At 43.1% G+C, this 14,910-nt stretch overlaps 1 protein-coding gene across 2 annotated transcripts in view; it reads right to left on the bottom strand.

Annotated features, from left to right (window-relative positions):
* COMMD10 (COMM domain containing 10) overlaps nt 1-14,910 on the bottom strand; it is a 1,364,001-nt gene that overhangs the window by 1,219,155 nt on the left and 129,936 nt on the right. For both annotated transcript variants that reach the window (XM_069625537.1, XM_069625538.1), the window contains exon 3: nt 13,022-13,132. In XM_069625537.1, coding sequence (XP_069481638.1) covers nt 13,022-13,132 — 111 coding nt within the window. The remainder of the gene's footprint in view (nt 1-13,021; nt 13,133-14,910) is intronic.

The raw sequence follows: 14,910 nt of genomic DNA, 5'->3' as shown, positions 1-14,910 counted from the left end.
GGAGCATTTATTGTGAAATAAAAGCACATTATAAATTGCAGAGTATTGGTGTTTCCTTTAAAAATAGAGTTTTCTATTCCGATTTGGGACACAATGTGCTGTGAGAGTATGTGTGTGTTGATATTCCGGTTTCTGCGTCAACTGACACTTATACGTAGGTGATGACTGGGCGCGTTTGACTACGCTGCCAAATAAAGTCATAAAAATAGGTGGAGAATATCGCTAGGAATAATGATGTCAGTTTCAGGGGCGGGGGATATGATTTAGTCCCGCGAGGGCAGTTCAACTTAGGGCGATACGGAAACAGATAAGATTAGCACAAGATTGCCATGCCCCAACGCTTGATTTCGCGTTTGTAAAAGTGAAGAAAACTATGGTAAGGTGCATAGGAAATGTTTTTACGATCTATCACAGATTGCTTTAACCCACATGCCGGAACACTCGGGACAATAAACATTCTGAGCACACTATTCCTTTAAAGAATACTTAAAAATGATATCTCATAGAATATGCAATAAAGGAGATATTTGCCTTAATAGAATAAAATAAGTAAATCAATACCTCTATTTTTTACAAAAGCAACCATCAGTTTGTGAGTCACAGCACACAACACATCTTACAGGTTAACAGTGATTAAAAGATATTCTAGCCCTGTGACAACAATAGTCTATATCGTGGAACTGAATTAACGTGTTTACTGATCCTTAACTGGATTATAAACTGTGTGGTGAAAGGGGGAAAAGAGTCATAATTGGGGGGTGGGATTTCTGTTCATTGTTCTTGGACATAAAGCCCTAATTTTAACTACTCATCTCTAGTGCATTGCAATTCAAAGCAGCGCATACATTAAGGTATTTTGACCTAAGTGAATTCTCAGGACCAAAAAGTGAAAGACTTGATCATTCCTTTGCGGTTTTGAGTTCCAAATCCTGCAATTGTGTGGCATTTCAAAAGTGATTAACCTTTTGTTTTATAAAACATTTGAAACTCAAACTGATTGAAACGATGCTGTCATGTTATCTCTGTTTCATTGTGTCTATATTATCTATGTCTGTAACCTTTAAGTCTCTCAAGCGCCCAGTTACCTCAGGGTTTGGTGCACGATGCAAATAATAAACCAATACAAATACAAACATTATACAAGTTTAATCAAGTCTTATTCAGAATAAACACCCACCCACGAAAAGGATGAAACTGTATTGTGAATTGGTTATTGAACGGTAGAAACAGGCCAACTGTATTATTTTGGGAGTGCAATGTATTGTGCTCGTCTTTGGCAACAGTAATTCAGGTGGATTTCTCTTTTATTAAGAGAAGGGAGCCACCTGTCCATTGTTTGTGGTTTATTTAAAATAAACACATTGGTACAAGACAGCTTTTTTATTGTTCAGAGTGTTCGAAGAGAGTATGGGTTGAGACCATTAGACTGAAGATATCTGTATCCATAAAAGGGACCTACATATTTAATTGTGCAAATATCATTTAGGGGAGGATTGTTCCCCAGATAAGGTCCCACTTGTTTCCGTCATCCCCACATATGATTCAGAGGTATATGAAGCATACATTTAAAGGAATTGAAAAAGTATTTGATGAGCAGGAGCTAAAACCAGCTTCTAGGTATGAGGCATCATTCAGTAAGACACAGCAACCACTGGGGAATGTGAAACTAGTACGCAGTAAACAACAAATCTAACAGCCACATTAGATACAAACTTTAACTTTGTATCCTTACATATGGCCCATTATGCTTTAAGTGTCTTCTAGAGGTGTTCTAATGTGCCATTATATACTTTCCCAAACTCAACATTAAAGTGACATGGGTATATTTGTACAGCACCAGTTGGTCTGGGGTGTCAAAAGTAGGTATTCGTAGCAGTGAGGGTCAAGACATGAACTGGCAACCCTTAGTTGCCTGATAGACCTGTTACTTTAAGCATTTCAGGCTCACTCACCGAATACTTCGTCTAAATCCTATTCAGCCAGAGGACATACCACAAGATCTTTCTAAATCTTACTGTTAATTGATCTAACCCAACCGGAGCATTATGTCAACCATAATGTTGCACTACCATCATGCACCACAAGTACTCTGATTTTAATTTCATTTACCGACTCCTAGGTTCATCCAGTATGTCCATTCTCCTGCCTTTCTTTCAGCGTAGGCACCAACTGGCCTCCAGATCCAACTTGAGGCAAATGTGGTCGCTGAACCCATTCTCTCCGAAAGGTGAATATCAACTGAGTCCAGTGTTTGAACAGATACATTACTACCAGCTGTGCCGGGGTGGAGTAAGGAGGCTGACCAGGTGATAGCATTTTGGCTATAGACATTTATTTCACCAAAAAGGAAAATAACCTATCTCTCCCTAGTCCTAAAGAGTAATCCCTTCCTAACAAAATAACAACTTAGATGCTCGTCGTCAGGATGTATGTCAAAACCAAAATATTGTCCTCTGTGCATACCAACTACTCTGTCCCTACCACTAGTAAATGAACAAAAAGACTTCAACAAGCTTCTTCACACTAGGAGAATGACTCCCTGCTCCTAGTGAAAAGGTTCTATGTCCTTTCATTGCCAGGCATTTCTTTGACTGCATTTTAAACGTGTTTTTTGGGGGTGGGGAGTTCACCCCCAAACCTCTCTCCCCCACCTATTTTTAACTATACCCGACCCCCCCAACCCATTATCTGCCCTTTCCCACCTCCCCAAAAGAAATGATGAACTTTCTCATTATTTTGTACAGGTTTAAAATGCAGGTGCAGAAATGGCTGGCGATCAAAGGACGTCATACCGTTTCAATGGTGAGAAACAGCCCATTCTTAGATTAGGTTTACAGCAGTCTCCTGTAATAGGGTCTGATTTACCAAAATACAATTGGACCAGGAGAATGTCTCCCTTCTGCTGGTCTATCTGGCGGAGTCTTGAAGAATGTTCTGTGATAGTCTTTTGAGCTAGTCTTCAAAAGTCTCTATTTCCTCCGAAGGGTTACATTTTTGTCAACTCTTTTTCTTATGTTAATTAATCTCTCAAGTCTTCTTGTGCCCTGTATCTGTCCTTAGTTGTTGAGGAGGTTAATCCCAGACAGATCTTTACACTCTTTGTCTCTTCCACACTTGTTATATTCTCCACTGTGACGAGGGACATCGCTCCTGATGCACTCTATACTTTGGCAGCTTTTAAGGTTACTACTGCAACAAGGGAGGCTACTCCTGTAACTTTCTTTGCATGTGGTTCTCTGGGTATCACAACTATAATGAGGGCGATTACTCCCAAGGAATGCTTGACTCTTGGTTCTTTGGGTATCACTTCTGTGACAAGGGAGATCACACCCAAGGAATAACTGACTCTTGAACCTGCCTGGGCTCCGCTCGGCTCTCCTGTCCTGTTACCTTCGCTTTGTCTGGGGAGTGTTATCAGTTCTCCTCAGGATCTCATGTCGGTGTCGCTTCGGCACAGGTTTCCTGCAAGCTCTTCTCCTGGTGCGGCTCCGTGGAGCCGTTGCTGTGGCAGTTTCTGCACTGTTAATGAACCACAAAGTCCACCTCTGGGTGGGCACGCCACCACAGGATTCCCCACTCTTCAGCGGCTTGTTGGCCTCCCACCAGCTTGCGTAGTTCCTCTCTGCTTCCCGCCCAGAGACCAGATGTCTCTCAGGGTTCTGGTTGACACAGGTTTGAAGTTCCTGGGCTGTGCAGGATGGATACCAGGTTCCCTCATGGCTCCTGCTGCTTCGCAACACACCTTGTCCTTCCTTAGTCTTTACCTTATAATGCAGGGACTGCCCAAGCGTAACGTCATGGTCTTTCTCCATTGCTTTTGATGTCATCTTAATGCCTTCTTGGGGCCACCTTGTCACAATCCCTTGGCAATGCATTCTATTGTTATTCTGCATGCTTCCTTGGCTCTTCTTCATCTCAGTTATATCAAATCTTAAAGGTGAGACAGGAGACAGTTTACAACAACACACAGCAGCACATTCAGATTGAGTATTAGACAGATTTAACAGGGTTATGGCTTCTGGGGAAAAGTGTTTAGGGAGGTCCTTTACGGCACTGAATTCCTTACCCCAGGAGGGTAGTCTTTCCCTGTGAGTTCCTGATCTCCACCACCCCTAGGGGGACTATCGGGTAGCAGCCTCAGCTACCTAGCCTCACAGGGAAGGGGTCCCCACACCCCCCGGTGAGAAGTGACGATATTCCAGGAATCGCCACACAGTCCAGAGTAAGGTTTCCTCCAGCTCCAGTGAAATGCATATTAATGGCCACTGCACTCAATAACAACAATACACAATGAGATAATGGATTTACAAATGCATATGTCCTGTGGAACTTTATTTAGAGTTTTGCACTGTATCCCTTTTTCAAAGTCTAACCCCTCACCCTCATGGTGGTAATTGACTTTGTGGTATTTACTTTGGGGTATCTTATCTTTTTTTTTTAAACGTGGGCCCCAATCCTCTTGTTACAGCTCCCTACCTACCGCTTCTCCTACTAATTACCCACCCCCTACCACATAGCCCTCAACATATACCTAACTTTTTTATTGTCACTAAGTAACTAGCATGAAATAATTTACCACTCAGTAATTTCAGTCTATGAAACAACAGTACACAGCCCTCATTATCCTTGCATACACAACGCCATCATCTTCAAGTTACGTTATATTTTCTATTTCCCTTATTGAATTAAATAAGCTCATCAGTCAAGTTATATAAGGATAGAGCTGTGGCAGAGTTATAAGCAATGTTGCCGACCACAAAAACAGAGTGGTACATAACAGAGTGGACAAAACATCGAAAAACATTGATTTATTTTGTTGATTTTTTATTTTGGGGACCCAAAACCCCCCTTTACCCACCCTTTTCAAGACACCCCAACGCCATCCCGACCCATTTTAACCCCTTACCCTACAACCCTTTATATATTTATTTAATCTGTTGAGTGTTTTTCTGTGTTATTGTCCTCTCAGTTATCTACCACGCCTGTTTTGTTCGCAATAAAATGACTGGATACCCTGTGGCAGTGCTCTGGAAAGTACTCTATACCACTTAACCATTCTACAGGCACACAACATTGCGCAAACATAACCTGATATGAGTTTTATCCAATAGGGAATGGTACACTATTACGGTAGGCAATCATAGCACTATGGATGAAATAATCCCATTACCTCTAGTTCTCCTAAATAATAGGAGCAGATAACATCAGGACATTCTTAAATCTTTTGATTTATAAACCTTAAAGGGCAACTGGCTCTCAACCAGGATTCCGAATTCCGGGCTTCTGCTGTGTGCAGCGACAGATGACGCATGTGCACACAATCTTTATCATTCGTTGTTTGGTACATTTTTGAACAAGTAAGGCACGGGCTTCTGTCTAGTTCATCAAGTAGTTGCGCAGGTCTTATACTAACTATGTAATAAAAATAAAAATGTTACCCTTATTGACAAAGGCATGGTGATAAATTATGACAAGTGCCTTGGAGATAACTCTTTTGCACACTGAGGGCAAAAGTGGGTCAGATAGGTTCTTATTGATTTTATTGAACTAAATCAGGAAGCCTCCAGGACTGCCTGGGGACAAAGAGTTAGCAACTCAACAGGGCCTAGTTAAAGGCTGGGACACTAGTATGTCTACATATGAGATCAAAGCCCAGAGCACTGTGCAATCGGGCTCCAGTAAAGGCCAGGTTTTAGCAGTCAGAGCAGAATAGTACAGGCAGCAAAATCTGGTGTATGACTGGGAAATTAAAGTCAAGGGAAAACTGTGAATCTTAACAATACCTGTACTTTAATTGATCTCCCCTACCAATGAAGGCAGTGCTGTAGCAATATCTGGGCGAGAATAAAAACCAGTGCTGAACAAGAGATGGTTATAATTTCCACAATTACCGTATGTTCCGGCGTATAAAACAACTTTTTAACCCAGGAAAATCTTCTCAAAAGTCGGGGATTGCCTTATACACCAGGTGTCGTCTTATAGGGCGGGTGCTGAAACACGGTCTATATTTTAACTGGAAAAGTTGGGGGTCATCTTATACGCCCAGTCATCTTATACGCCGGAACATACGGTAGACACCAGACTATTTGATCTACAATAAAGATTGCCCACGCTTACAGCTCAGGAAGCCTTCATTCTTTTAAAGACAAGGAGGCGAGCATTACGCTATACTTTCTTTATTACTGCCATAATTAGCTTTTCAAATTAAACTTTTTAAAACTGCAATATTTGCAATATTTTTCTGAACATTTTCAAAAAAGATGCAAATTTGGGTTTAAAAGTTCTCTAAATACGTAATGTCTTAAAGTTCTAGCTCCAAACCACGACTCCCATGACTCCCAGGGGTTTGGAAGCCTTGACCTCTCCTCCTGCACCTATCAGCATGCAGGTCAGTCCTTAAGAACCCTCAACACTAGGTCCTTTCCTCTTTCTTTTCCTTGTCCCAACTTGACTATGAATTGCAACAGTCTTAATGCCATCTAGCAACGATCTTTAAACTGTAACTTCGAACTGTTGAAGTCTTGAACTCCCAGGATGACTGGCACTTGCGTCCACCTTAATCTCTCTGTCTCCGATCAGGTCGATTTGTGATCGTCTCCTACGAAAAATACTACATCAGGGCGAGTGTCAGACAAAGTTGAACATTTAATACATGAAAACAACTTTGTCAATAATCTGGGTGGGATATAACACTCGCCTCCTTGTCTTTAATAGAATGAAGACTTCCTGAGCTGTAAGCGTGGGCAATCTTTATTCTATGACAAGACAGGAGGCTTGCATTATGCTTGTTCAAAGCTCGCCATCACTCTATTCGTTATGTTGGATACAGGCTTCAAATAAAATGTCTGGAAGGTCGACTCAGAGGACCAATCAGCGGATTTCATTATATCCTGAAGGGTTACTCCCGCTGAAAACGCTCTAGAAGCCATCGCATCCCCTAGCAGAATGCACGCCAAATTGGGCTAGGTCTATCCCTGCCCATTGCATCACCTCTCACACCCATCGAGCAATTGTCGCTGCTGCCACCGCATGGTAAGGCTTTCTACGCGCTATTGGTAATTGAGTCACTCCTCGGGGCCTTAGGTGCACTGTTGCAGTTTCGTAATCTTTAATGCACTGAGCTACGCACAATTTTCTATTCTCTACAAAGTAAGGGTATGAGATAACTCTCGAATCTGTCTTTGTTCTCTTAGCTATGGTGAAAGCTACTCCAGCTGGGTAGAAAATCTTTCTATCAATCTCTAGAGCTTTCACGTCGGATACTCTTCGGCACGCTGTGAGACATAACAGCATTGCTAGCTTCCCTGATAGCTGAGAACGAGAAAGATGTTCGTTCTCAGGCCATGCAAGAAAAAGCTGGAAAACATCTCTGACATCCCACAAAACAGCGTATTTCGGTTCGGGGGGCCTTCTGAGCTTCATTCCTCTCAAGAGACGTAGTACTGTGGGGTGTTCATCAACGGCGGCATTGTCTACTCTGTCATGTCCTGCTGAGATTGCTGATCTAAGCACTCCTATTGTCCTGAAGGCGTTACCCTCTTGAAATTTTTCAGCTAAGAAATTGAATATCTGTACTACAGGGGCAGAAACAGGACCCATACTATGTTCTGAGCACCAGTGGGTCCAACTCTTCCATGCTGCATTATAGCTCCTAATGGTGGAAGGCACCCAGGAATGTCTAATGCAATCTGCAGCGAGCTGCGAAATGCCTGGCAATTCCCACTTTCTCCTGAAACCTTGCAGGCCATCAACTGCAAGGTGTTCGCTATTATTAATGGGTGTCTCTGTCCAGGTGGCTCGAGTAGAAGGTCCTACTGATGAGGAACTATACTCGGAAAATCAGTAGAAAGTTCCATCGCTACTGGAAACCACGGTTGGGAGAATTATCACTAGCTCTGCTTGCTCCCTCCGAACCTTTGCTAACACCCTTGTGATCATGAGGAATGGTGGGAATGCATAGTGGAGCGCTCCACTTCATGATTGGAGGAACGCATCCATGTCAGCTGCATCCGGGTCTATCCTCCAGCTGAAATACTTCTGAGTCTGCGCGTTCAGTCTGGACGCAAACAGATCTATGTGTAAGGGACCCCAGAGTCTTGTAATTTCTTGAAAACTCGTGGGTGCAGTCTCCAATCGCTGGAGTCCACCAGATATTGTGAATTCCAGTCTGCTACCTCGATGAGAGTGCCTGGCAGATATTCTGCTGTGACTGTGATCTGATTCTGAAGGCAATAATGCCAGAAGTCTTTCGCTAGTTCTGCTAGCAATTTGGACTTTGTGCCACCAAATTTGTTGATATAACGCGCTGCTGATATATTGTCCATCTTGAACAGCACGCAGCATTTGACTTTTTCTTTTTTTTTTTTTTTAAAAGCGCGGACTGCGAATGACCCTGCCAGCAATTCGAAGCAGTTGATGTGGAGACGCAATTCCTGCTCTCACCATTTCCCTCCTGTCTCTATGTGTTCGCAACAGGCTCCCCAGCCAGATCAGCTCGCATCTGACTCTATGATGAAGTCTGGGAAATCCCCGAAAATCGCTCAGCCATTCCAGGCTTCCATATTCTGTAGCCACCATTGAATCTCGGCAATGGCGTCGGGATCTAGGGTCACTATCTGATGGTAGCCAAGCCCTCCTTGAAGGTGCCTGATCTTTAATCTCTGTAACGCTCGATAGTGGGGGGTCCTGGGAAAATCACTTGAATGGAGGCTGAAAGCAAGCCCACCACTCTGGCGAGGTTCCGTAATGAAATCACTCTTTTCGCTATCACTAGCCTGAGTTCCTTCTTTATTGCTCTCACTTTGCGATGTGGAAGCTCGAGGGTTGCTTTGAGCAAATCTATGTTGAATCCTAGGAATTCTAGGGTCTGGACTGGTACCAACTGGGATTTGTCTAAGTTCACTAACAATCCTAGAGAAGCTAAGAGAGAAAAAATCCACTGGACGCTCTTGGTGAGGGACTGTTTGTCTGGGCCTAGCACGAGAATGTCGTCTAGGTAGATAATGATGCGAATCCCTCTCTCCCGTATGGCTGCTGCTACTGGTCTCATCAGCTTGGTGAACGCCCAGGGAGCTGACACTAGGTCAAATGGGAGACATGTAAAATGCCACGTTTCCTTGTTCCAGCAGAAGCTGAGATACCTCCGAAATTCCTGAGCTATGGAAATCGTAAGGTAAGCGTCCTTGAGATCGAGCCGGGCTAACCAGTCTCCCGTACGCAGGAGATCTCGGAGCAGATGGATACCTTCCATCTTGAAGTGATTGTACACTAGCCATTCGTTTAGACTTTTCAGATTTATGACTGGCCGTATTTTGTCCTCTCTGTGCACGAGAAACATGTTGCTGAGGTCCTCCTTGAACATCTCGCTCTATGGCATTCTCGACTCTCAGCTTGAGCAGTTCGCTGTGTAACATCGTTGCTTCTTCGTTTGACATATGAATGGGCTGAGGTTCTGAGTTCTGAATGGGGTTTTCTACAAAATCTAGATGAAGCCCTGCTACTGCTTTCAACACCCATGCAACGTGCGAGAACGCTTGCCATGCACTCAGATAGTGAAGGGTTTTCCCGCCTACTTTCATGCTGATCGCAATCACCTCCTGATGCATTAGGCTGACGGTAGGATCCTCTCCCTCTACGACCTCTGGGAAATCTGGCTCTTGCCGGGAAGAAGGTTTCTTGTTGCTTCCCCTCCCAGTATTGGGCGCGCGGACCCTGGGGTCTACGATGGTAATTGTACCGACCGGACGGTCGACACCTTTGGCGTCCGGTCCCGTAAAAAACACGATTTGGGAAGATTTTCTTTATTGAGCTTTGTGCTCTCTTTAGAGAAGAATAAGTGCCCACAAACTGCGCCATCTCCTTAGCGAAAGTTTCGCCGAATAACAGGCCTTTGGCATTTTCGCCTGCTTCATAGGAGGCAAGGTCACTTAGTTTACCGTCGATCTTTAGCAGAACACCTCTTCTTCTCTCGGAGGAGAGTGCACAATTTGCATTCCCTAAGATACACACCGCCTGTTGGGCCCAATTATCGAGAGCGGAAGCGTCTACTGAAGTACCCGTATCTTTCGCCTTCTCTGCCAGGTCCATTATTTTAGCCAATGGACCTGCAATATGGAGGACCTTGTCTTGGCATCCTCGCCATGCGCAATCTATTCCTTTCCTTATGTCTTTTGTAGACTTTGTCACGAAAGTGACCATCTTGGGGTCTAGATCTGGTGTCTCAGCTAGCTTCCCTGGTAAGTCTGGCCTGGGGCATTCTGATCTCATGCGAGATCGCACGTCTCGTTCCAGTGGCTTGCGAATGTGCTGCGCCATGTAAGCTGCCACTCTAGGCGACGGCACCCACTCCGAAGACTTTGGGTGCCTGATGGCCTCCGGATCAAACATGTCAGTGGTATTATCCACCTCTTGGGGATCGACGACTTCTTCCATATGTTGAACGGTGTCATTCTCGCCTTCGTCGTCAGGCATATAGCCTTTGTCATTGTCCCCTATATTGTCCACTCCTGGGGTACGGGCTCTGTCCTGGCATTCTTTTTTCTTTTCCATGAAGGCTCTCTTCAGCTTACTCCTATGGGAGCAGTATCCTCCCTTTCCAAATTGCTCCGGGGGGGTCAAAAAGTTCTTGCTCTTCAGAGCTACTTTACGCCCCTCTTGTTCAACCCCCGCGGGGTGTCTGGCTGACGGTCCCTCTCCGGGGCTCTCCGCTCTTCTGTTCCTGGCAAGCCTTGCTTGCTGTTCCACCAAAATAGCCTCCAACACTTCCAACCTTTGTGCGATAGGTTGTACTCCCTGCGAGACTGCTTTTGAGAGCGAGTCTCCCAGCACTTGCTTAAAACTTTGGGAGAGGTCTACCTTTTGATTGTAAGGCCCTTCCTCCCACTCTTCTTCTGACCACTCTGGTGAAGTGGATGGTGTCTGGCCAGGGCTTCTGCATTGAGCCATGTCTAGGATTGGCAGTGCCAAAATCTGTCCGTCAGCCAAGGGGTCTGGACAAGCTGTTCATCTCTCACTTGCTGTAAACTGACAGGCTTTCCTGTTGGTATATCCTCTGTAGTACTGTGAGAAGCTGTCCTTGGATCAGATATAAACGCCCCTTACTTTGTTTTTGTTTTAATTATTATTATTGTTTTTCTTTTTGCAGAATTCAGTAAGAGTATGAGTTGCTCTGCGATCGCACATTCAACTGTGCACGCGAGCATTGGACGCACAGGGGAAGCTGGGAGATTTACGTCTTCTCCCGCTCCCCTGGGTCCTAATGCTCGCCGAGTTTGCTGGCGCTAGCACATAGTGTGGAGGAGCGGGGTCGGCTGCCTGAGGCGAGTGTTATTCACTCGCAGCGGCAGCCCCGCCTCTCTCCTGACAAAGAAAACTGACGGATTAACTCACTTCACTCTCTACGCTCCCGTGTGAAAACACACGCGACTCTTCCTTTACACGCGTCGAAACGCACGCGCTCCAGATTATGGTTTTTTTTATCATGCTTCTATAAAACGTGCACCTATTATCTACAATGACTAAGCAAAGCTCTTTTGTCACAGAAGGTATACATTACTGATAAAACTCTACAGAATTATTAATATATTAACTTGGCAAATATTGAGGTACTTATCTCGTCAAGGCAGCAAAAAAGAAAGAGGAAAGGACCTAGTGTTGAGGAATCTTAAGGACTGACCTGCATGCTGATAGGTGCAGTGGGAGAGGTCAAGGCTTCCAAACCCCTGGGAGTCATGGGAGTCGTGGTTTGGAGGTAAAACCTAAAGACATTACGGATTTAGAGAACTTTTAAACCCAAATTTGCATCTTTTTTTAAAATGTTCAGAAAGATATTACAAATATTGCAGTTTTAAAATGTTTAATTTGAAAAGCTAATTATGGCAGTAATAAAGAAAGTTTAGCATAATGCGAGCCTCCTGTCTTGTCATAGAATTCATTTCTTCTCCAACTGCACATGGGTTCAGATCTTGGACTTCGATTGGATAACACCATAAATTACAGTGGAGCACTGTTTCTTTTTTTTTGTTATCATAGTCCTGGGGGTCCACAATTCTACACAATGCTTTTTTTAAAAATAATGATCCAAATGTTGGGGGAACAGCAAGGCTTAGCAAACCCCATATCACACACCTATGACAGAAAAGCATGCCAGCAGTCTATAAACATAGAAACAGCCAAAGGATCTACCACTGTGAAGTACAATCAAGCATTGCTAGCCAGGCGCACCAAAATGCACACGACAGAGAAGAGATCTTTTCAGGAATGGAACCCAAACATTACTTGCAGAAAAACAGCTATATATTTTAGTAAAAATAGGCAGCAGATGCTACTTCGAGCTTAATTTCATTTTATCTAAAAATAACTTTTTAACGTTATGACAAAAGACCCTCATACAAGTTGATACAAAAGCAATTGAGGTCAATACAAATGTGTACTTCACATAATTTTATAATTTCCCCATGGCTCTTGTATAATTAGGGAGGGTCAAACAGCTGCCCACACTTGTGACATGATGTCTCCTATGCAGGTACATGTTCATCGGTCCTGAGCTTGGCGGAGAGACTGTGGCCTGTTGAGTAGCTAGCCATGCATAGGGAGCAGGACACAGAGGTCATTGTTGACCCCTATGGGTTATGTTCATGCAGCTCATGCAAGTATCCACAAGCTCATGCAACCAATGTCTGCAGATTACAGTGCTGCACCCCTGCACCCCTTTTTTGAATCAGGGATGAAGCACAGCATGTCCTCCACATCTTCCTACAGCTATAGACATGCTTGGCAATCTGTAGATGTGCCTATGCCAATCTTATCTGCAAATTCAAGAACATTTTCACATTTACACCAGGCACAATTGCAGCAAAGCTTGCACATCTACACCTGACTAGCGAATTTGGGGCTAAGTTTATAATCAAGCATTTTGAAGCTTCCTTAAGTAGAAGCACAATTTTGACTATGAAAATATCCTGTGCATAATTTGCATAAATCAGACAGCGTTACAGAGAAATTCTGGTAATAATGCACTTACCTGCTCCAATATAAATGATATTGTTTCAAGGACCAAGTGGAGATCTTGCTTTTCCAGTGAGAAGGTGACTTGAAGTTTCTCTTCCTCATCTTCACTAAAACTGCGCTCTGCCTACAAAAGACCATCAAATTCAGTTTTAGAAGTATAAACTACACTCATATTTTAAAACAAACATGTTCTTGACTTAACTTTGAGAACAATACTGTTATTCTTACACACCTTTCCAAAATAAGACATTACTGTTACATGCATTTTAGTAGATACTAATTTCATAGAGTATAGTATAAGCATCTAGCAAGCTGATATTTAACCAAGTTAGGCTGTGGTAAGGTTAGAAAATGCTCATTGTATTTCTTGTATACTATTTGCCAACCATTATTTGTACATATATTTCACCTTAAAAAAGATACACGTTTCAATTTCACTCTCAGTTTAGAGTTAGCACACAGATATAGGTTTGGGGCAATCATAGGTCCACACTTCGCTCAAAAGTCCTCTAGAGACCAATTAAAAAATGATCACATGCATGACAAGAGGAATCAAAGAAATACTATAGATTACATGAATAATATCAAAGATGGTGTACAATTCTAACTTACTATGAATCCTTGATGCTGGCTTTGGGAATGCAATCAATATGTCGTCCATGGGGAATGCAGCCAGGACTGTAGGTAAGTGAGGGGCTTGCTATCAGGATGAAGCGGGGAAAGTAAGGGCATGTATAAGTAACTAGGAGCGTGACTGGAGGTGGTGGTGCGATGGTGAGCGTGTACAGTTCTCAGGCTGCTATTAGTGCAGTTGTTATATCCGTGAATAACGTTAGAGGTCAGAGCAACCTGAGTGATATTTTACCGCCAACCATGGTGCTACTTCTAGATCCGATTCTTGTAACTTATAACCCGATTATTTTATCACTTATGGGCGATTGGATTCCATATTTTCATTTTAATCTAGGGCATGAGCGGTTTAAGATTTCAACAAAGCCATTCCACGTTAAAGTACGAGGGAATATATTTTTACATTTTCTGAGGGAATATATTTTTACATTTTCTGTATGGTTAAGATTAAAGTTAACGGGATATTTTCAAATGAGTCTTCTCTTATCTCCCATTCTGCAAACCAATATATCTCTGGCAGTTTTTGAATGACAGCATTTTAGATGGAGAAACCTATGGCAGTGAAAAAGGGACAGGAACTCTCAATCTTGAGGTATATTCAACTGCTAAAACTCACTGTGATTACTGAGACAAGATTAACTCCGAAATACCATTCAGTCATTAAGGATGTAATGCACTCACCTGAAAATACACAAAGAATGTCAAACAAAAGGAACCTGGGAGACCAGGATGTCAGAGTGAAAGACAAGACACTATTGTTTATGGGTCCTGAAGAGGGATTTATTTTTATATTAAACGTCATTTATCAATTTTCACTTCATAAGAGTCATGCAATGATAATTAGCAATATGGTGCAATACAAATTACTATTTACTATTACGATTTACTGTGCCTGCAACTATAAAAAGACAAGCGCACAATTCAAAAGTAGATTCCCAAGCCTACAGACTGCAATTAAGTATACCAGTGTGAACAATCCCTGCCAGTTCACCGCATTGTACATCAGTGTCTCATTTCTGCAGGCAATTCATGGCTGGCATAAATTAGAGGAAAAGTCTGACATATTCAAAAACATGTCCCATACATAGTATACAGTGTTATCATCCCTATGTTCACATTTCTTTACTCTGAGGTCCCTTTCAGCTACTACATATCTTCCAGATATATTTTCTCCGAATCTCTAAGCTAGATGGTGTGTGTGAGAAACCAGAAGTTGTCTCACCTGCTAGTCCCTGAGGATCGGTCATCCAGGTGGCCAGGACAGGGCCATCG

Source organism: Ambystoma mexicanum, chromosome 6p (assembly GCF_040938575.1).
Source record: "Ambystoma mexicanum isolate Mex_15411 chromosome 6p, UKY_AmexF1_1, whole genome shotgun sequence".
NCBI classification, from domain to species: Eukaryota; Metazoa; Chordata; class Amphibia; order Caudata; family Ambystomatidae; genus Ambystoma; species Ambystoma mexicanum.
The sequence above is the reverse complement of the archived record's forward strand: the minus strand, read 5'-3'. Positions and strand labels throughout refer to the sequence as shown.